Consider the following 24,081-nt stretch of genomic DNA (forward strand, 5'->3'; position numbering starts at 1 on the left):
CATCCGTAGTACTCTACGGGATCCACTTTTGTAGTTCTTGTCTAAAGGGTGTGAGTTTATTTTGTGCTGTTTACCCAAAAAAAAAGGGTTAAATGAAAATGACTCGCGTGGATGTCGCATCCACTGCATACGTATCTCATCTGAATATGAGAATCAGAGTCTTCGTAGCTCGGCTGACCTATGGGTTGGGGGATGTGTGCTCGCTAAGACATCGCGTCTTATGCCTACGTATCTCATCTGGAATGAGAATCAGAGCAAACCGTAGTTCGGCTAACTACGGGGTTATGGATTGGGTTTTGGACGAACGACGTCACTACGCAATCTACCGGATGCTCGACCTTTGGAGACTTACTCGCCTGTAGTAGAAGGAGTAAACATGTTGCTTTGGGTTTTAGGGTTTGGGATGCTCGAGGGCAAAAAGGCAGTCCTTGACGAAGGAACCGCGCTACCTGCAGGGATATGAATACAAAACACAAAACATGTATCTCAAAGTAAAATGCCACCAAGGGGCTCAAACATTGCCTCCTATCGAGGTCTTCCAGCTAAGAAAGCGATATAGTATGAGAAAGGGAAAAAATTACCACACGGATAAAGATCCGAAGTTACAGCAATTAAAGGAATGGGAAACCCAGGGATCCTTCCAAGCTAAACACCATCAAAGAAAATGAGTCAGTACAGATAATCGGAATGAAACCTCTAGGGGTATCCCACAAATAAAGTGGGAAACCACGCAAGTTATCCCTGCAAAAGTCATGTGCCTTCACAAAAACTCAACAAAAGGGTTAGTGAAACAAAATAGGGTAACCAAGAGTTGCCCTCAAATCAAAATGTAACCACATGAATCATGCCCTTTCAATTCACAAAAAACAATAAAGGGTAGGAGGCCTAAACCTCTTGTCAAACACATGCATCAAAAGGGTATCAAATTCACCCATAATACTTCATATATTTAGAGCATTCAAATTAAAGGCATAAAGATGATGGATATAGGGCAAACCTGATTGGAGAAGAAAAATCAAATGGCAGGGTTTGCTTGAGCTGAAAGTCTGTGAGTCAGAATGAACCTTTCAGAGTTGCCTGGAGGTTGCTGCAGAGTAGTTCCTAGATTTCCTTCTCTCACTATCTTTTTCCTCGTGGTTTTGTTCTAAGGAAACCTCAGAGTACTTTTGCTTCTCTCCCTTTTTCTCAAGTGAATCTCCTAGTGTAACTCCAAGTGTAACTCCAAGTCTAACTCCAAGTCCCCTTTTCCTCTACTGAAACTTCAGTATTTATAGACTAATTTTGTGGGTAATGGGCTTGGAATGAGGGAGACCCAAGTCCAAAATAATTTGTTATATTTTATTTATTTATTTATTTTAATTATTTAATTAATTAATTAAATTTTTTTTTTCTTTTTTTTTTTTTTAAATTTTTTTTTTTTTTAAATTTTTTTTTTTTTTAAATTTTTTTTCAGGAAAAATGATGGGTAAATTTTGGGGCATGACACCATTGATAGAGCTATGCATCTCTCTTTCTTGTTGTATAACAAGTGAGAATGCGTAATTGATATCAGAAAGTGGATTCATCATCATTATTTGTGATTTGGAATGAGTAAATTTTTCAGATAATCCTTTCAGAAACCGTATAACGTAATCTTGCTCTCTGTATTTCTTGATGGAAGCTATGGCACCACAAGAACACTGAATAGCGCAAGAACAGAACGGTATCGGTCGATAGTTCTCCAACTCATCCCACATGACCTTAAGCTGAGTGAAATAGTTAGATACATCGAGAGTACCTTGACGAAGCTTGTAGAGATCCTCTTGAATGTCTGAAATGCGGAAGATATCGCCATGTGAGAACCGAATCTGCAGATTCTTCCAAACTCCTGCGGCACTATCAATCCATAAAACCGATTTGGCAATCGATTCGGAGATTGAACGCTGAATCCAAGCAAGAACCATTGTATTGCATCTAATCCATGACGCGTACAATGGATCTGAAACTGGGGGTTTGGTTAGGGATCCATCAATAAACTTGTCCTTGTTTTTGGAGATTAGGGCGATTTGCATAGAGCGCGCCCAAACGTGATAGTTCTTATCGTTGAGTAACGGAGTAACAAGAACAAGAGCTGAATTTTCATTTGGATGGAGGTAGTAAGGGTTTGCAGAATTGGTTGAAAAATCAGCATAGCTCTGGTTTGCCATTGAAGCTAAATCAAGAACGGAGAAGAAAGAAAATCGCGAACAGAGATGAAAAGAAACGCGAATAACAAGAAACAAAAAAGGAAAGCAATGGCTACCAGAGCATTGTATGCTCTGATACCATGTTGATAATGGAGAATCCCATACAGGAAAGCTTAAGAATGCACATAAAGTGTGCAGCAGAATGTAAAGAAGAAGAAGAAGAAGGAATAATACTGTTATATTGATTGATTTAGGAAGAAGATACAATGGTGCTATATATACACAAGCAGTAACCAATCTAAGCCTGCCACCTAAGCTAACAGAAATACATTATATATACAAAGCTATATACAGATCAAGAATACTAGTATGAACAAAAGATGTATAATCCAATATCTTCATAAGAACCGTCGTTCTATGCTTTTGTTAGTTTAGAAGAGATTATGATACTTATGTTTTTCTTTATCCTCAGGCCAACTTCTAGAAATGGCTCTGGCATGAGTTTATTTATCTCACAATTTATTTACTCATCCTAGGAAGCTGGTCAGTAATTAAATTATGGGATAGTTGTATTGGTTCAATATCTAACCAAAAATTTAAATTACGTGGATAGGAATTTTTCAAATATTGATGATATCTATCTACTATGTGATGCAAAACAATGTAATCTGTTTTTCACACATGCACTTATTTTATTGAATTGGAATGTATGACAAAGAAAGATGTTATTTATCAAGCTTAAGTAAATTATCTCGTAAAAACAAAACCATTTTGTGAAGTCTATGGTTAGCTTATTTTTTAGGAATGTCAAACTGCTATGCCTAATTTTTAAGATTATATAAATCATCTTATCTTTTTTTTGTGTATCATGTAACTGAGAACTGAACGTTATCTTTCAGAACAAGTGGTCCTCCTCCTCCACAGCATTGCAGTGGGTTTAATTAAAAGGGTCATTTCATTTAATGTTGTTTTTTATCTTAATTATAACTGGTTTTTACATTAAACTTGTTATTAAAGTTGAGTTAATAATTTTGATTTTGGTGAGAGCATATGCAATGATTATAATATATTAATCCTGCATAAACCATTTTAATATAGTTTGTTCTATTTTTTTTTCTATTAACTATTGAAAATTCAATTCATTAATTCTTATTGTGTTCAGGTTGTTGATCTATTTTTCGATCTTAAAGTTTCAATGAAGTTTATATATATTATCAGTTTATTAGTGGAATTGATAATGATATTTAAGTTTATGCAATTCTGATTGTTGATGATTTGGGTGAGTAAATACTTTATCATACAAGTTTTTGTTTCGAGATATATTTAATTGCACATAATTTAGTGATGAATAAGGGACTCACTTTTTAAGAAAAAATTATTATTTTTAGTAGAAGTTGACTTAAATCTACCTCATTTATAATTTTATTAAATCACAATAAATTCAAAGCATCGTCGTACCATTTTTTTTAAATACCGTTTACTTGTGAATATTATAAGATTGACGTAGAATATTTACATCAAAGTATATTTTAATGAGAATTTAAGCATTATTACTGAAAATTAATTTTTGGATAATTGAGAACATTCTCTATTGATGTCGAAGAGTCATTAATGCAAATAAACAACTGTTATCTAAAATTGATGGAGGGTTTAAATGTTAACTATCAATTATGTTATATTTTTTTATCTAGATTTTTTATTTGTATCGGCAATTTAATATTCGATTAGCTCATCATTAAAAGTAATTGATAATTAATAGTATTTCCTAGAGACCATGTATTAAGTTAATATGTGCTCCCTCCGTCCCATATTAAATTAATACTAGTATGTATTAAGTCAGATTTAATACTTTTGTGCTTAAATAATAGATAAGTCAATTAATCAGATATATTTGTCCAAAATAACTAGAACTTGTTGAAACCAAACTCGATTAAATTGATTATAAAATTGAGTGAAAATAGGTTTGTTATTGCTATCCGCAGATTGGGATGAGTGGAGGTTTTGGACCCGAACTCGTCTAGTCCGGTTTGCTATCCAGCCCTAGTCCTACTAATGAATTCTATATGGTAAGAGGCCTAACACAATGGCACTCACTATCCCCTTCCTTTTCTTAACTGTGGCAGAAGGAGTTAATATTCTTATGAAAATATCATTGGAGTTGAATCAATTCTCCATATATAAGTTTGAAAGAGGATAGGAGACTTTTACGCATCTACGTTACACGGACGATAGACTAATAGTAGGCGAAAAACGGTGGGGGTGTTAAGACAATAAAGGGATTTTGATAAATCTTGAAAATTTATTAATGGATTAAAACCAGATTAAACTTTCAAAATTATTTGTGCCAAAGAATCAAAGTGTGCTTTGTAAAATCGCTTTGTTAAATAAAATGCATTAAATTGGATTTTTTTTATTTAATATATTAGTATCAATATATAAAATATTCTTCACAAAAAATATTTCCTTATTTTTTCTACTACCACAAAATTCTCAATCATATCGTTCAATTATAATTTTTTTCTTCAACCATATTTTATTATTGTCATGTCATCCATTTCAGACATAATCACGTCTTCTATTTTAATATTGATTGTTCAACTCAATATTATTTATCTTTTTTCAATTATGATTTGTTTGCCATCTTTCATTCAACCCACATTCGTTTACTATTGTTTTTATATTTTGATAATTCAATCCTCTTAAATTTAAGTATTTTGAATTATTTGAATTTCAATTTCGATATTATAGTCTATTATTTTAATTTTGGTTTTAAATTGGTCTTGCTTATTTTATTAGAATTCTTTAATTTGTTTAAATTATTTTTAAAATGATCTTTAATTATGTTATTCATTATTTGTATTATTAATCATGTTTATTAAATTTATAATAGATTTTTAAAATATTTATTTTTATTAAATTGTGAACGTATTTATGATTATATATAATATTTTTATGAAATTTAAGTTTATATTTTTAATTTATTTAATAAATTATTTGACCATAAGTTTAACTAGCTCAATAAATTGAACATTTTCATCGATTTGATTTTAAATCTAGTTTTTAAAATATTGATTTTGATAGAGGAAGAATTTATGCCAACATATTAATTTTGGTATTGGTTACTAGTATTTGGAACGTAATTTCAAAAATGAACAAATATTTATCGACAAGGATGCCTTTAAGAGAAAATATTCTAGTAAATACAAAGAGATTCGTGGAATCTGTTAAATAATACATCTAATGAGTAATGACCCTGTAAATGGAAATGGTGAATCTCTAAAATATTGAGGGAAGCCGCAATCTTAGTTAAAATGTTTAATTAAATTTCACCAAAATTATATATTATTCAGTGTAAATCAATAATTTATACTCTAATGAATTTTTTTATAAACTTTAGTATTTTTATAATAAAAAAATGAATTATAGTAAACAATAAATTACTTTTATACCAATAAGTTATTAATTTATAAAAAGAACAGTAGACAAAATTACTAAAAAAAATTAGAGCTGAATAAAATTACATAATTACTTAATCATCCCTTTTAATATTTAGAAAAAAAATCCAATCAATTCCCTCTATTAAATATGTTAGAATTAAAAAAATATATCACGGTTGAATTTTTTTTGAAAATTCTCACGCATCGAAGACGGAGAAGTAATTGATTCGGAGAAGATGCCTCAAAATATTAGGGGAGAGGTCCTACAATTTGAAGTGTGTTGAATTTGATTTTATTCCTTTATTATTTGGAAAAAAAAAGGTATTTAACTTATTTAATAAAATAAATTAGTGATCATAATTAGATATTAGACATAACTCTTTATCCCAATTTTATATATTCAATTTAACCATTTTATCTCATGTTTTTATCCCTTCTTTGTATCCCTTGTTTAATTGTAAAAATTTAATTTGATTAAAAAAAATTAAATAAGATGCAATTTAATATATCTTTTATTCCGATTTTATCCCTATTTTATCTCATGCTATCCCTAAGTTATACAATGAGTATCCTATGAATTATCCCTAATCATATCCCCTCGTGTTCTAATTAATTTTTTTAAAATTAATAATGATATTATATTCATTTAATAAAAATATTTAAAAGTTAATGAAATATCCTTTATTCCTAATTTTTTTATCCTTAAAATCCTAAAAATTTATTCCCTAATTTTATGCCATATTAATCCTAAAAATATCTCATAGTTATCTCATAATTTTATCCCAAATTTTTTATTCCAAATTTATATCCCATAATTATCCAAAAAATTTCAATCAGTTAACCATAATTTTTTATCAGATTAATCCCTAGTCAATCAAATATTATTTCCTTAATTATTTAAATAATAAACAAATTAAAATATAAAAATAAATAAGATACTGAAATATTAAAAATCCTAATTATTAACTTAATTATATTAATCTAATGTTAACTAATTTAATAAATCAACCTTAATAATTAATTAAATAAAATTATATATTAATTAATTAAAATAAAAAGAGGGAGGTGATCCGTATGTTATGTTTTCAACTTAAGAAATAAGTCAATCACAACATGGGGCGGGCTCTATTAAAATATAAAAATAAATAAAAGAAAAGAAAACTAATTATATTATAAAATATGAAATTATTAGGATCCACTTGTTTCTGTTTCTCCCGATTTTCTCACAGTTTCTCTCAAGTTCTTTCTTAAAGGCTAAAAAACATTAGGCATGAGCCTAACACATGATTTCTTACATACCCCACCTAAATAAAATATAAATAATACACCAAACATCATATTTATATTATTTAATATAATATATTCATATTTTGCATCAGTATGTTTCTTGGAAATTCCCCAAAATCTATGGAGAATTTCAATCAATTTTGATGAACAAGATTGTTATCATCCACACAATAACAACGAAAAGAGAAGAACAGCAGAGAAAGAAAGAAAGTAAAGAACGATGAAGGAGAAGAGTACAAACGGTGGAAAACTTGTTATTCACTTTGCAACTACAAAATACTGTGAATACAATGTGTTATGAATACTCTATTCACTTCTATATGAAAATAAGGGTTACTCCCTCTATTTATAGATTTAGGTTAACTTGGACCTCAAGTCAAAGCCCAAAACTATAAAAGCTCAAAATAGCTCTTAGCCTTCTGAACACTTCGACCTGCACTCCCTTCGTCATGATGTTTGCAATCTGATTCTCAGTTCTGCAGTGTTCCACATTCATCTTCCCATCTGATACTTGCTCTCGATGTCATATGTATTGGGTTGGGTCGACATCATCTTCATTTGAATCTTTCGACAGTTGTAGTTTGGGTTCAGCTGGAGTCGAAGTTGGGTTGCAATCTTGCATCTCAAATCTCTTGAGAATTTTGCCTACATACCTTCTTTGATGCATCATCAAACCTCTACCACTCTTGTAGAATTCGATGCCAAGAAAGTATGAAATGTCACCCAGATATGACATTTCGAATTCCTTGTTGAGATCACTTTTGAAGTCTTCGATCTCCTTCTTGCAGCTACCTATTATCAACAGGTCATCGACATAGAGGCATAGTATAAGCAATTCACTCTTCCTTCTTCTTACATATACTCCATGCTCAGATTTGCACTTCACGAATTCCTTCTCCCTTAGAAATCCATTTATCATCTTGTTCCAAGCTCTTGGAGCTTGTTTAAGTCCGTACAGGGCTTTATGCAGCCTGTACACCTTTCTTTCTTCGCCATGTTTCACAAACCCAGCTAGTTGTGCAACATAAACTTCTTATTCTAAGGGGTCATTAAGGAATGCACATTTCACATCCATCTGACACATCTGGCAGTTGTTCATGTTTGCTAGACCAACCACCAACCTGTTTGTTTCAATCCTAGCAATAGGTGCAAAAACATCATCGAAGTCGATTCCTTCTTTCTGAAGAAATCCTTTCGCCACAAGTCTCGCCTTGTGCCGAGTCACTTCTCCTTTGGGATTCACCTTCACCTTGTATACCCACTTCACATCGATTGCCTTCTTGTCTTGGGGAAATTCGACAAGTGACCAAGTGTTGTTGACTTCGATTGACTTCAGTTCTTCGTCCATTGCTTTCATCCACTCCGAATCTTTCAATGCCTCAGTTGCATTGACAGGTTCGACATCTGCGTAATGTACCATTTCACCTTCTTCATTGACCACATCATCTGATGTAATCACACATTCTTACAATCTTGCAGCCATGTGTCTTGTTCTTTGAGGTCTGCTTGTACTTGCTTCACCTCTGACTTCTTCCTATCGAACTTCTCTTTCGACTTCACTAGCTAGTTCATCACAAAAGATTCTCACTGGATCTTTCTTGATATTCTCAGTCCAATCCCATTCTCTAATCTCATTTATGATCACGTCCCTGCTGATCACCACCTGCTTATTCACTAGGTCGAATAACTTGTATCCTCTAGTCGAATGATATCCTATCAGAATCATCTGACTCGACTTGTCATCAAGTTTTCTTCTCAACTGATCTGGCACATGTCTATGTGCTATAGATCCAAACACCCTCAGATGACTCAAGCTAGGCTTGACACCAGACCAACATTCTTCTGACATGATTCCTTCTAGCTTCTTCGTTGGACATCTGTTCAGGATATATGTCGCAGTCGACACAGCTTCTCCCCACAATTCTTTGGGTAGATGCTTGCCTTTCAACATACTTCTAACCATATTCATAATGGTTCTATTCTTTCTTTCTGCGACTCCATTCTGATGTGGAGTGTAGGGTGGCACCACCTCATGCACAATCCCTTCTTTCACATATAATGCATCGAAGTATTTTGACACATATTCTCCACCACCATCAGTACTCAAAATCTTGATCTTTTGACCGCTTTGTCTTTCGACCATAGATTTAAACTTGGAAAATACCTCGATCACTTCACTTTTCTTCTGGATCAGGTAAGACCACAGTTTTCGACTGAAATCATCTATGAATGTAACAAAGTATTTGTTACCTCCAATAGAATCCACCTGGAGAGGACCACATACATTAGAGTATATGACTTCAAGAATTTCCTTCGACCTGCTTCCCGCATCCTTACTGAAGTTGTTATTATGCTGCTTTGCCTGCACACATTCTTCACACACTTTGTTTGGAATGTCGATTTCTGATAATCCTGAAATCATATTTCTTCTCTTCAAATCTCTGATATCTTTGAAATTGAGATGGCCAAGTCTATAATGCCATATCTATTCATCTTTGTTGGCTGCTGTTGCAAGGCACTTATGCTCCATCACATTTAGTTCAATCTCTGATATACTGTGAATACAATGTGTTTTGTGAATAGCTAAGCCCAAAACTATAAAAGTCCAAAATAGCTAACATTACTTAACACACTAGGTGGTTGGGCACTTCCTTGCTCTGCCGAGCAACCTGCTTCGGCACAAGGAATTACAATTCAACAATGTTAACATGAAAACAAAGAAATAACATGATAGAAAAAATGCAAGGAGACACGTACGAGAGAGACTAACCGGAACAGTGGCGGCGCGCAGAGGTCGGTTTGTGGAGAGCGGATGCGAGGTTTGGTCGTGATTTCACGGTGAATCATTGTCAGAGTTGTTGCGACGAGAAGTGATCGGATTCACGCGGCCTTGGTGTGCGTGTTCTGGTGATTCATATGTCGTGATGTGGTAATCGGATCTACTTTGTACTGCGATTTTCCGGTGGGTTTTCGACCTGTTGTTATTTCTTCTTTCTTCTTTTCCTCTGTTTTCAATTTCAATTTTTTTATGTGATTTATGGTGAAGGTTTTGTTTTTGAAGGTGATTTTAAACTGTGCTATCAATGACGGATGTTTGTATTTCGGTGAAGGATTGAAATTTTAATGAATGAAGGTGGTAAAGCTATATGTGATTTGTTGCTTTGCATAGTAATTGTAGTAATGTTTTATATAGTAGTATTGTGCCCATATTGATGGTGATTAGAGTGTTTGAATGTGATAATTGAATGTGTTATGTTATTAGTGAGATTTTGATGTAGATTGTAGATGATGGTTGTGTTGTATGGGTGAAAGGTAGTATAAGGTTGAAGATGATATGGTGATGATGTTGATGGTATAAGTTAGAAAGTTATGAATTTGTGTTTGAAATTGATTTAGAGGTTTTGTTTGGTATGTGTATGTACAGGTTAGTGAGAATGAAGAAGTTTTTAGGTGGAAGTTGTTGATAAGTGTGATTATGTTCATGTGAGTGTGGAAGGATTAGTGATTGGAAGTGATGATGAATAATGTTAAGGAGGGCTTTTAGTCTAACATGAACTTTTTTTCTGTGATGATAGTTGGTCGGCAAAATAGCAAGTGTACTATTTTTACCGATGTAGTAATAAGGAGTTTATTTCCAAGTATCGATCTCAAGGATTGCGTAGGAATTACTTATTTTAATTTGATTCTATCAGAACAAAAAGATAATGGTTGGGTTGTTTTGGAATGTAGAATTGTAATCACGTAAATAGTAAAAATAATTGATTAAGATAAAAGATGCTAGGGTGAGTGGTTGAGTTAACCGACTATGAATTCAGTCCCGATTTCCGTAATACATATGAAACATTCAATCACCTAACCTCAGAATGTTCTTACTTAAGTCCTTAAGGAAGAAACTATTAAACTACCAATTCTTACTCAAATGTCCATTCAATTAATCATTGGTTTTAATCATACCAAATATCAAGGTTTACGGTGATTTACGAAAGTTACTAGTCCTAGATGATGCATTCATAAACCTAATTATGTGAAAATCCTACCAATCACAATCCTGTTATTGGAAGTCATAGATTAATTTGTATTTGTCCGATACAAAAACATAATAACATCACACAATTGAATTGAAACACGTAACATAGTACTCAAGAAATCATTGGTTCAAATTCATAGCATACGATAACATCAGGACCACCCCCCTAGCATCAGGGGGGTTTAGCCTCTCATAGTACTTAAAGAACTCATAACGTAAAGATTAGACATAACAAAGAATTAGGAGAGTTTGATCTTCAATGGTTGCTACCCTTGAATCTCGCCGTCTTCAAATCCGTCGTATTCGCTATCTTCTCTAATGTAATGCTTTCGTTCGTCTGTCAAAAGGTCCCTTCTTCTTTCTCTTCCAAGCCCTCTTATAGTTTCAGATGACTCTCTTCCAAGCTAAATGTCCAAACTACCCTTAATGAGCAGAATCAGTTCAAGCAACAAAAATTAGGTTTTCCAAGCTGCGTTCAATCAACACGGCCGTGTGGTGGCACACGGGTGGCCGTGTTGTTCTTCAACATTAATTAATTTCAGCATTAGTTACAGTAGCAACAACACGGGCCATGTCCCTACACACGGGTGCCCGTGTTGATGCACTGTTTTAATCAACACGGCCGTGTGGTGGCACACGGGTGGCCGTGTTGATCTCTGTTTTCTGCTCCTTTTCTGCTCTGCTTGATCAACAACACGGGCAGTGATGTGGCACACGGGTGCCCGTGTTAACCTGCTGATTTTTCATATTTTTGTCCTCCGGAGTGTCCAGCGCTTCACCATTCTTGCTTTTAAACCTGGAACAATGACACTACCAAACGAAGCATAAACGAGATCTTTTTGACATAAACTCGTAATCGAATGCAATGCAATACCAAACCAACAAAACATGCTAATTAACTCAAATGCAACTAAAAACAAACATAAATCTTACCAAGGTGATGAAAATATGTCGGATTAGCGGCGGGAATTCAATGGAAATGGTGACCGATCAATAGTTTAAGAGGGATTATAGTAGTGAAAGTGGGTAAGAAGAATTTTTTTTGGATAAAAAGTTGATAAAGTGAAAAAAAAATATTTTTGAAAATGTTTAATTAATAAATACAAAAAAAAATTAACTTTTTTTATTTATAAAAATATATGTAAGAACTTACACATACTCTTCTACCAACTGTGATATTTCATTTATTTTAAATAAAATGGAACTAAAAAAGATATTCAAAATATAATAATTACATTAATAATCAAACTTTGAATTTTTTTTATAGAATAATATTTATTTAAAAACTGGACTAGCAAAAAATCACAAATTTATATATAACTTATTTTGCACCTCATATGAAATTAGTTGTATTAAGTTATTAATGCCACAAATTTATGGTTATTAATGCCACAGTATATTTAGTTATACTATATATAACTTTATTTTGAATTTGACAAGTCATATGTATGCTTCTGCTAGGACATATAAACACAATTACAAGATCCACTTTAAAAACAATTACAAGAATGAAAAATTCTTGCAGAATAAAGCTATTTTAGCACGAACAAATTAGACGGATGAAAAAATTCTTGAAGTTCCCTAGAGTTCTGATGGTTTTTCATAAGAACTAAACTAAGCTGACTTGGCATCGCTAGTTTGATAAAGGCTATATAAAATGGTGAAGTCCGGAAATATTTGGCCTAGAGTTGTTTTCTTTTTAAGAATTCAGAATAAAGTAATTATTTCTAAGGTAACTTTCTAATTAAAAATACAAAAAATTAAAAACAAAATGAGTAATTCCATATCCATAATTCCCATCTAAAATTACTAACCAAACTACATTTTTTAAAATCCATATAACCAACTAAATATTTAAAATAAATTCTACAGACCAAAGAACATAAATATTTTAATCGACTATCCATCAAGACAAACAGCAATTTTTCAAAATACTAACTTTCAACTTAAAAGAAAAATTGCACTCATCTTGTTTATGTTTTTATATAAATTCAACTGTCCATTTATAGAAAAACAATGTTGTAAAACTAGATATTCAAATTGTCTATATTTCGGCAAAAGTACAAAAGAATAAGATTTGACAAAACCCAGAAATCAATCTACATGGTAATCTGAGTATCATTCATCTAAACTTAAAGATCGTCTATCTAAACCTAATATCATTCATCTAAACCTAAGGATCGTCTATCTCAACCAGATATCATTCATCTCAACCTAAGGATCGTCTACCTAAACTTAATCCAGCTGCAAAAAAAGAAATGATTATATCATCAAAGCAACTTGAGCTTCTTCAATGTCAACTTGACCATTAGCCACCTCAACTATATCAGCTGCAAAACATAATAATAATAAAAATAATACAAGTTACTTTTTTTTAAACATAAAAGTAACCAAATAGGAATTAAAGCTACTAATTATAATAAATAGATAATGATAAAACAACTCAATCTACATGGCAACCTGAGTATCATTCATCTCAACCTAAGTATCGTCTATCAAAACCTAGTATCATTCATCTCAAACTAAGGATCATCTATCTAAACCTAACCCATCTGCAAAAAAAGAAATCATTATATCACCAAAGAAATCTGAGCTTCTTCGATGTCAACCTATCATTCATCTCAACTTAAGGATCGTCTATCTAAACCTAATCCAGTTGCAAAAAAAGAAATCATTATATCAACTGCAACCTGAACTTCTTTGATGTCAACTTGACCATCTACCACTTCAACTATATCAACTGCAAAACATAATAATAATAATAATAAAAATAATAAAGTTACTTTTTTTTGTAAACATAAAAGCAACCAAATAGGAATTAAAGCTACTAATTATAATAAACAGGTAATGATAAAACAACTCAATCTACATGGCAACCTGAGTATCATTCATCTCAACCTAAGGATCGTCTATCAAAATCTAGTATCATTCATCTCAAACTAAGGATCATCTATCTAAACCTAACCCAGCTGCAAAAAAAGAAATCATTATATCACCAAAGCAACCTGAGCTTCTTCGATGTCAACCTATCATTCATCTCAACCTAAGGATCGTCTATCTAAACCCAATATGATTCATCCCAACTTAAGGATCGTCTATCTAAACCTAATCCAGCTGCAAAAAAAATTATTATATCATCAAAGTAACCTGAGCTTCTTCAATGTCAACTTGACCATCTACCACCTCAACTATATCAGCTGCAAAACGTAATAATAATAATAATAATAATAATAATAATAATAATAATAATAATAATAATAATAATAATAATAATACAAGTTTTTTTTTGTAAACATAAAAGTAACCAAATAGGAATTTAAGCTACTAATTAATAAACAGGTCATGATAAAACATCTCAATCTACATGGCAACCTGAGTATCATTCATCTCAACCTAAGGATCGTCAATCAAAACCTAGTATCATTCATCTCAACATAAGGATCATCTATCTAAACCTAACCCAACTGCAAAAACAAAAATCATTATATCATCAAAGCAACCTGAGCTTCTTCAATGTCAACCTATCATTTATCTCAACCTAAGGATCGTCTATCTAAATCTAACCCAGCTGCAAAAAAAGAAATCATTATATCATCAAAGCAACCTGAGCTTTTTTGATGTCAACCTGACCATCTACCTCCTCAACCGTATCAACTGCAAAACATAATAGCATCCAGCATGGGAATCCGCTTGCTTTTTTGATGTCAACCTGACCATCTACCTCCTCAACCGTATCAGTTGCAAAACATAATAGCATCCAACATGGGAATCCGCTTGTACTCGATAATATCAAACTAGTTCCTTAAAGGAATTAAATCAGCATGCAGAGAAGCAATCTCTTCACCCCAATCAGCTTGAACTACATCAAACTCCTGGTCTACCAGAACAGAAGTAGACTCAATTCTTATATTTTTAATATGGAGTGCCCTGGCGTTCCTTAGTGCAAGAAGGAGGAACTTAAAAAGTGTCATCGTCTCTTCCATTATTAAGTCAAATCCTTGAAGTCAATACTTCTACCTTTAATAAAGAAAACTTTTTAAAAAAATTACAAATAACGGATAAAAAAAAATTATATCACATAACTTTTAAAAGTACTACCACAAAAATTTGTGGCATTTATTGTCTTTTTTCAAACATGGACATGGCAACCCCATGCCTTACAAAACCAACTCCAGCATGATCCATCAAATTTGACATAGTTGTGGCAATTCTCAATATGTAGAAAACCTGTCTTTTTTCTACATATTGAGAATTACCACAACTATGTCAAATCTAATGGATCAGGCTGGACATGGTTTTGTAAGGCATGGGTTTGCCGTGTCCATGTTTGAAAAAGGACAACAAGGGCCACAAATTTCTGTGGTAGTAATTTTAAAAGTTATGTGATATAATTTTATTTTTATCCATTATTTGTAAAAAAAAATTAAAAGTTTTCTTTATTAATGGTAGAAATATTGACTACAAGGATTTGACTTCATAATGGAAGAGACAATGACACTTTTTAAGTCCCTCCTTCTTGCACTAAGGAACGTGGCACATTTTAAGTCCCTCCTTCTTGCACTAAGGAACATCAGCGCACTCTATATTAAAAATATAAGAATTGAGTCTACTTTTGTTCTTGTAGACCAGGAGTTTGATTTAGTTCAAACTAATTGGGGTGAAGAGATTGCTGCTCTGCATGCTGATTTAATGCTTGTCTTTTAATGGGTTTGAGTTGTTTTGCAGCTGATACGGTTGAGGAGGTAGATGGTCAGGTTGACATCAAAAAAGCTCAGGTTGCTTTGATGATATAATGATGATATAATGATTTCTTTTTTTTGCAGCTGGGTTAGGTTTAGATAGACGATCCTTAGGTTGAAATGAATGATAGGTTAACATCGAAGAAGCTCAGGTTGCTTTGGTGATATAATGATTTCTTTTTTTGCGGTTGGGTTAGGTTTAGATAGATGATACTTAGTTTGAGATGAATGATACTAGGTTTTGATAGACGATCCTTAGGTTGAGATGAATGATACTCAGGTTGCCATGTAGATGGAGGTGATGAGGATGATGTCGTCCACATACAGCAGAATGTAGGCCATGTCTAAACCTTGTAGATATATGAAGAGGGAGTGGTTCGATGTGCTATCATGCAAAGCATTGGTATCATGCCTTATGCGCTTGCTTAAGACCATACAATGACTTCTTCAACCGATATACATAACATGGATGACAGAGGTCACGGAAACCTAATGAATGATGCATGTAAACAGTCTCATGAAGATCACCATGTAAAAAGACATTCTGAACATCTAGTTGATGAATGGGCCAGGATTTGGAGAGAGTAATGGTAAGCATTGTTCGAATGGTAGTGGATTTCACCATGGGGCTAAAAGTCTCATCACAATCCACATCTGCAACCTGTGACCTGCCATCACCTATAAGACGAGTCTTATAACGTTCAAATGAGCCATCCAAATTTTTCTTATGCATAAAAATCCAGATACATCGAATAAGATTAGCATCACAAGGACAAGGAACTAAATTCCACGTCTTATTTCGAATAAGAGCATCAAATTCAGATTGCATTGCGGATATCCAATTCGGGTCTGATAAGGCTAGTTTGGGGTTTTAAGGTATGGGAGAGATGGTGTAGTCAGAGTGAGAGATTGATAAGTTAAATATCGTGCGGGGTTTGACAATGCCTTTCATGCTTCGGGTGGTGATGGTTCGTGTAGGTGGGGGTGGATGCGGTTGAATTGGTGGGGGTGGATGCGATTGAATTGGTGGTGGTGATTGAGAGTTTTTTGTAATAAGTGTGTTAATCGAAGAGGTATGAGATGATGATTGTTGGTTTATTGAGGGTAGTGGTTGGTCAATTGGGATTGTGGGTGTTTGTTGGTTATGTGCAACAGGTGGTGAAATTTGATTTTGCCACTGATGTATAAGGTATGGGTGAAGGTCATCATCTAGGAATTGATAAGAGTGAGTTTAAGAGGAGTGTATCTTGGTGAAGGGAAATTGAGTTTCATCAAAGATAACATGCATCAAAATTATTAATTTTCTATTAAACAAATCAAAAAACTTGTAACCTTTATGATTCGGCGTATAACTCAAGAAGACACATGGAGTAGAGTGGGGTTGTAACTTATGAATGATAGATGACGAGAATAATTGATACCATAGACAACCAAAGACTCTGAGATGTGTGTAGGTGGGATCACGATGATACAAGAGTTGTGTTGGTGATTGATTATGAAGTGTTTTACAGGGAATAATATTTAACAGGTAAGTTGCCATGTGGAGAGCATGATGCCAAAACGAGGGGGGAACAGAAGAATGATTTAGCATAGTGCGTATCATATTATTAATACAAGTTCTAGTTGAAGGTAATGTAACTTCCTATGTATGAATCTTGTTGCTTAGAAAAAATTCTAATAAGAAGTAAAGTATAATTGTTCGGTCAAACGTCGTGAATTTTTTCAGAGATATGTCAGTGAGATATTGGATTGAACTCTAGTATGGTCAAAGGGTAGCTTATTGGTTCGACAATTTGGTAGGACCTTAGCATTCCGTCGAAGTCTGTTCACATGTTGTAATCGAAGTATGCTAGGATTGTTAGCATGTCGAATTTGGCTTGTTTGTTATGCTCAATTGTTTATGTTAGCTTGTTCTCTAAGTTAACTTGTGTAATGAGCTTATTTGTAAAAAAACATATTAGTTTAGTGTATTAGTTTTCTTATAAATAGCATATTAGTCTCTCATCATTGCAAAATGCAAATCCTAATTAGGGTGAGAGAGGTTATTTGCTATTCTATAACACTTGTAATCTTGTTTCAAAGAGAAAGTAAAGAATATCAGTTTATAAACAATTTCATTGTGTTCTTATTATTTTCTTCTTTTCTACCCTTGTCTGTTTCTTACCGATCAAGAAACCAATTATACTTTGTAATTCTGACATCATTTTCACAACAAATTGGTGTGGTGAGCATGGAGAAGATGTTATCAACAAAGTATGAGATTGAAAAGTTCACCAGAGTGAACAATTTTAGTTTGTGGAGCTTAAGAATGAAAGCCCTACTTGTTCAAAAGGTTTTGTTTAGAAGCGTTGAAGGGAGTTGCAGTTATGGACGTTGCGTTAAAGGATAAAGAAAAATTGACCATGGTAGAGAAATACCACAAGGCCATCTTATTGAGCCTTGGTGATAAGATTCTTCGACAGGTTTCGAAGGAGACGACGGCATCGAGTCTTTGGGAGAAACTCAAAAGTTTGTACATGACCAAATCATTGGTCAATCGCCTCTACTTGAAGCAAGCTATGTATTCATTCAAGATGAGTGAATACAAAGTTATGGTTGAGCAGTTAGATATGTTCAATAAGATGATTCTTGATCTTGAAAATATCAATGTAAAAATAGAGGATGAAGATCAAACGTTGTTATTCTTGTGTGCTTTGCCCATAACACATGCTCACTTCAAAGAAACTCTCTTGTATGGAAGAGAGTCTCCGACCTTTGGAGAAGTTCAATCAGCCTTATAATTTAAGGATTTGAACAAATGAAAAAAGAACATGCCATTTTTAACTGGTGAAGGTCTATCGGTTAAGGCGAAATTCACAAAGAGAGATGACAAGTTCGACAAGAAGAAGGATAAAAGTCAGCAAAAGTCTTATAGTGGTGATGCATCTAGTATCAGATAATATCACTGTAAGAAGGAGGGTCATATAAGAAAAGTGTGCCCTGAATGCCTGAAAGATCATGGAGGTAAGGATATGGGTAACATAACCATTATTCAAGATGATTTTGACTCATCTGATGTTCTTGTGGTTTCAAGCGGCGACTAAAGTAAAGAGTGAATTATGGATTCAAGTTTCACTTGACACATGACTCTAAATAAAGACTTGTTCGAGGAACTATGTGATCAAGATGGTGGATATGTATTGCTTGGAAATAATAACGCTTACAAGACTACAGGTGTTGTATCTGTGAGATTCAAGCTCCATGATGAGTCAATAAGGTTGTTGACTGAAGTCAGGTATGTACCTGATTTAAAGAGAAATTTGATTTCTCTTGGTGAATTCGATAAGAAAGGATATGTTTTCCAAGGATAGAAAAGTATTCTAAAATTCAAAGGAAGTCTTAAAAGGCATGAAGAAACAAGGCTTGTATACCCTTGAGGCTAAATTTGTCAGTGGTTCTGCAAATGTTGCATCCATGAAACCTTTGTCGAAGACAGAAATTTGGCACATGAGATTGGGCCATATCAGTGAAAGGGGTATGGTCGAATTGGGGAAACAAAATCTACCTGGTGGAGGCAAAGTCGAAAAGCCGAAGTTTTGTGAACCTTGTGTACTTGGAAGATATTGTAGAGTGAAGTTAAATAAAGGCAAACAAAGAACACATGGATCCCTTGATTACATCCATGCTGATCTTTGGGGGCCTACGAGGTGTCCATCACATTCAGGAGCAAGGTATTTTCTATCCATAGTTGATGATTATTCTAGAAAGTTATGGGTATTCATCTAGAAGACTAAGGATGAAAATTTTGAGAACTTCAAAAGTTGGAAGACTTTAGTCGAAAATCAGACTGGAAGGAAGGTCACAGGGTTGAGAACCGACAATGGCCTTGAATTTTGCAATGGGGAGTTCAACAGTTTTTTGTAGCCTCTGGTATTGCAAGGCACATAACTACTGCAAGTACTCCCCAACAAAATGGTTAGGTTGAAAGGTTTAATCGAACCATTTTAGAAAGAGTTAGATGCTTGTTGACTAGTGTTGGGTTAAAGAAGGTGTTTTGGGCAGAGTCAGTTTCGACAATAACATATATGATAAATAGATGTCCTTCGACTGTGTTCGATATGAAGACACCTAAAAAAAAGTGGTCGTGATATCCACCAGATCTTGACACACTTAGAGTATTTGGCTGCATAGCTTATGCTCACATTAGGCAGGACAAGGTCGAACCTAGAGCTCTGAGATGCGTGTTCATGGGATACCCTGAAGGAGTCAAAGCTTATAGGCTATGATGTCTAGAGCTAGGTCACATGAGGTGTATCACCAGTCGAGATGTAGTTTTCAATGAATCTAAGATGGCTTTCAATAAAACTGATGATGTTAGTCGAAGTGCACAGATATCTGAAGAAGAGATAGAACAAGAAGATATTCTTGTTGAGGTGGAGCATGTCGATGCTGAATTACGTATCCCAAATCAAGTTGAAGAAGAAACACAAGATGCTGAAGATATTGAGGAAGATGAGGAAACTGTCGATAACTACCTGTTGACAAGAGATACACCGAGAAGAGTCATCAAACCACCTCAAAGACTTAGGTATGCATATCTCATAACTTATGCCTTAATCTCTGCAAGTGAGGTTCTAGATGAAGAACCTAGAGACTATACGGAAGTTATGAGGATTCAAAATAAGACTGAATGGCTGAAGACCATGGATGATGAGATGAAGTCTCTTCATGATAACCACACTTGGGAACTAATCAAGAAACCTGCTGGATCCAGGTTAGTCAGTTGTAAGTGGATTTTCAAAGTTAAGGAAGGAATCAAAGGAGTGACGTTGAAAAGATACAAGGCAAGATTGGTCGCAAGGGGTTTCACTCAGAAAGAAGGTGCCAACTTCAATGATGTATTCTCTCCTATAGTGAAGCACATGTCCATTTGAATGTTACTTGCCATAGTGGCACATTTTGACCCAGAACTGGAACAAATGGATGTGAAAACTGCTTTCTTGTATAGAGATCTAGATGAAACAATCCCGATGAGGCAACCTTAAGTGTATGTCGACTCTGATTATGCAGGATGTATAGATTCTAGAAAATCTATTTCTGGATATGCGTTTACTATGTTTGGCACAACAATCAGTTGGAAAGCAACACTTCAGAAGGTTGTTGCCTTATTAACCACTGAAGTGGAATATATCGCCTTCACTGAAGTTGTGAAAGAAACATTATGGCTTGAAGGTTTTGCTAAGGAACTAAAACTTCAAGGTCGAATTATCACTATTAAATGTGATGGTCAAAGTGTTATACACCTGTCGAAGAATTTAGCCTATCATGAGCGAATCGAGCATATCAATGTGAGGTTGCATTTCATCAAAGGGGTAATCGAGTGTGGAGAAGTCCAAGTGCTAAAGATTTCTACAAATCACAATGATGCTGATATGATCACCAAGACATTACCAAGTTGTAAGTTTTTCAACTGTTTACAGTTCATAAAGTTGCATGAAGAATTTGTTCCCTTGATGTTATAGAGTTTGTTGCAAGGTGGAGATTTGTGAGATATTGGATTGAACTCTAGTATGGTCGAAGGATAACTTCTTGGTTCGACAATTTGACAGGACCTTAGTATGTCGTCGAAGTCTGTTCACATGTTGTAGTCGAAGTATGCTAGGATTGTTAGCATGTCGAATTGAGCCTGTTTGTTATGCCCAATTGTTTAAGTTAGCTTGTTCTCTAAGTTAACTTGTGTAATGAGTTTGTGTGTGAAATCACATTAGTTTAATGTGTTAGTTTTCTTATAAATAGCATACTAGTCTCTCATCATTGCAAAACGTAAACCCTAATTAGGGTGAGAGAGGTTATTTGTTATTATGTAACGCTTGTAATCTTGTTTCAAAGAGAAGGTAAAGAATAATAGTTTATAATCAATTTTATTGTATTCTTATTCTTTTCTTCTTTTCTACCCTTGTGAGTTTCTTACCGATCAAGAAATCAATTATACTTTATAATTCCGACATCTTTTTCACAACAATGTCATTAGGGGTGTTCATGGGTGCATGTCGACCCACGAACCCGCTGACCCAAACTAACTCAACCCATAAATTACCCAAACCCATTCATTTACGGATATAACCAACTCAACCCATAACGACCCGTATAGTTTTGGTTCGGATATCGGGTTTGAGTTTTGCAACCCGCTGACCCGTTGACCCAACCCATTGATTTGACTTTAGTAATTTTTTATTATTTTTATTATTATTTTTATTATTATTTTAAATAACACTATAAAATTAATATCTTAGTAATAACCATAAGTTTTTCAAAAAAATTATTCTCCACCAATAATACTACTAGACCAATGATTTTACGTAATTCTAAGATTAAATATTATTTTATTTTATTTTATTTTATATCATTTTCAACTTATGTATTTTATGGAAATAACGCGTCTTGTTGAGTTTTATACTATTATAAAGTGTTATGTCGTATTAATGAATTTTATTAGATATTATATGATGTGCTTCATTGAATTTGAGTGTTATAAATGAGTAAGATTGTATTGAGTTGTGTTACATTTTTATAAAATCGAGAAAAAGAATCATAAAAAATATATTTTTTATTTGAAACACAACCCGCGAACCCAACCCAACCAAACTCAACTAATTAATGAACGAGTCGGTTCGGGTTGGTTTTGACAATGAAATTGCGGATTGGACGACGTACCAAACCCATTGATTTGACGGATTGGATAACGGGTTAGGTCAAACCCGATCCAACTCAACCCGCGTACACCCCTAAATGCCATTAATAATTTGTAAGTTATTATACATTAAACTTGTGCTATAAGGTTTAAGATAAAGCGTGAAACTCATATGAACTTGTTTTATGATAATAAATTGGTCTTCAATACTCTTCATAATTTCGTTCAACTACATAATATATTAAAATAGACCAACATTTTATCAAAGAGAAGTTGAATAACAAATTTATAACTATAATCTATGAGTCTATTTGTTTAAATATTTTTAAAAAAATATTTTTTATTATATTTTCAAAAAATACTTTTATAAAAATATTTTTTTAAATGTTACAAGTTTTTTTAAATTTGTTTTTTTTTTAAATTTACATCCAATAAATAAATATATATTATTGACGATCAAAACATAATCGAAATTATAATCATTTTTAAAAGGTTGTATCTAAAAAATTATTTTTATAAAAAAATATTTGAAATAACTTCAGAATTAAATAATTTTTAAAAATTTTAATATCCAATTTTTTTTCGATAAAATGTTGAAATATTTAAAATAATATTTTAAAAATAATTATTAAAATCAAATTTTTATTTAAAGTTTATATGAAAAAAATTTATAATTTTTTTAAAACAAAATTATATACATCATAAAAATCATAGGACTCTATATTTCATCTAGTATCACCTAAGAACCGTGTTAGCAAACTACTTACAAACTGAAATATTCAATCAAACTTTCTTATAAACTGGACAATAATATTTACTCATTTAAAAAGGGAGTGTTGTAAATATAATTACATATTCTGTAATTATTTATGTAGAATATATTGGACCCCTTAATTAAGTCCATTAGATATAACATAGACAGTATGGAAATTTAGGAATCGCATATTCCATTAACTTCTAAAATAGTATTCAGAAAACTTATTCTCCAACTTTAAAATAACCAAATTTTAAAATGTATCTCCTAAGAATTACCAAGGCAAAAGGTAGGTTTCGCCAAAAATATTAGCAAAATGAAATATAAAGTTAATCATGTTTATGGATTATTTTTGTGATATCATCGTATACATGTTTATGAAGTTCTCAATTAAATTTCAAAACTGTAAGCCATTTTTCCACTCTCTCTTGTTCTTGTTCTGTCAAACAACAAATTATAATCAATAAATAAAAAACAGAGGAACCAAGCAGATAATTGCACAAATTTCAAATTTCACTATGTAGTTTACTGAAAATAAAATACTAAAGAAAATTATAAATCTTGTAATAAACATAAAGCACCAATTTTGAGAACGAATATCACACTCTCTCAAATAGAGAGATATAATTCTCAACAACAAACAAACTTAACAACAAAAGGTTCTCACAAACGGATCTGAAAGAGCATATCTAACGCAAATCAAATAGATCTGCGAAAACGATAGGTGAAAGCCGATCTCACAAACGGATCTGCGGATCTCACGCAACCGATTTTGTTAAGAATTAAAAAATAAAAATTACGAGAGCATATTTCAGAAAAACGATGTGAATCAAAAGTAAAGCAGAAGATGGCGCTTAGAATCGAAACTGCAAAAGGAAAATATCATTTTACTCGCAGATCTCACAAAAATCAGAAATTAGAACACAAAATCGCACATAACCCAAAACGAAGAAATTAACCCTAAGAGAGGTTAGAAATCGAAGATCGCTCAAGAATAACGAT

The 24,081-nt window shown here is 33.1% G+C and overlaps 1 protein-coding gene across 1 annotated transcript; it reads right to left on the reverse strand.

The window, feature by feature from the left end:
• Window positions 1-1,599: 1,599 nt before the first annotated feature.
• LOC127080612 (uncharacterized) lies at window positions 1,600-2,186 on the reverse strand. The gene is made up of 2 exons (XM_051020926.1): window positions 1,778-2,186; window positions 1,600-1,679 (listed from the first exon to the last, which is right to left on the reverse strand). Exons 1-2 carry the CDS (start codon window positions 2,184-2,186, stop codon window positions 1,600-1,602), a joined length of 489 nt encoding a protein of 162 aa, XP_050876883.1.
• Window positions 2,187-24,081: the final 21,895 nt, after the last annotated feature.

This window comes from Lathyrus oleraceus, chromosome 5 (genome assembly GCF_024323335.1).
Source record: "Lathyrus oleraceus cultivar Zhongwan6 chromosome 5, CAAS_Psat_ZW6_1.0, whole genome shotgun sequence".
Classification (NCBI taxonomy): Eukaryota; Viridiplantae; Streptophyta; class Magnoliopsida; order Fabales; family Fabaceae; genus Lathyrus; species Lathyrus oleraceus.

Excerpts from the sequence above, each read along its gene's own strand:
- LOC127080612 (XM_051020926.1), bottom strand. The coding sequence starts at position 2,186 with ATGGCAAACCAGAGCTATGCTGATTTTTCAACCAATTCTGCAAACCCT. Across the intron at positions 1,680-1,777 it reads TCTCTACAAGCTTCGTCAAG|TGTTCTTGTGGTGCCATAGC; the intron begins GTACTCTCGATG and ends TGCGCTATTCAG.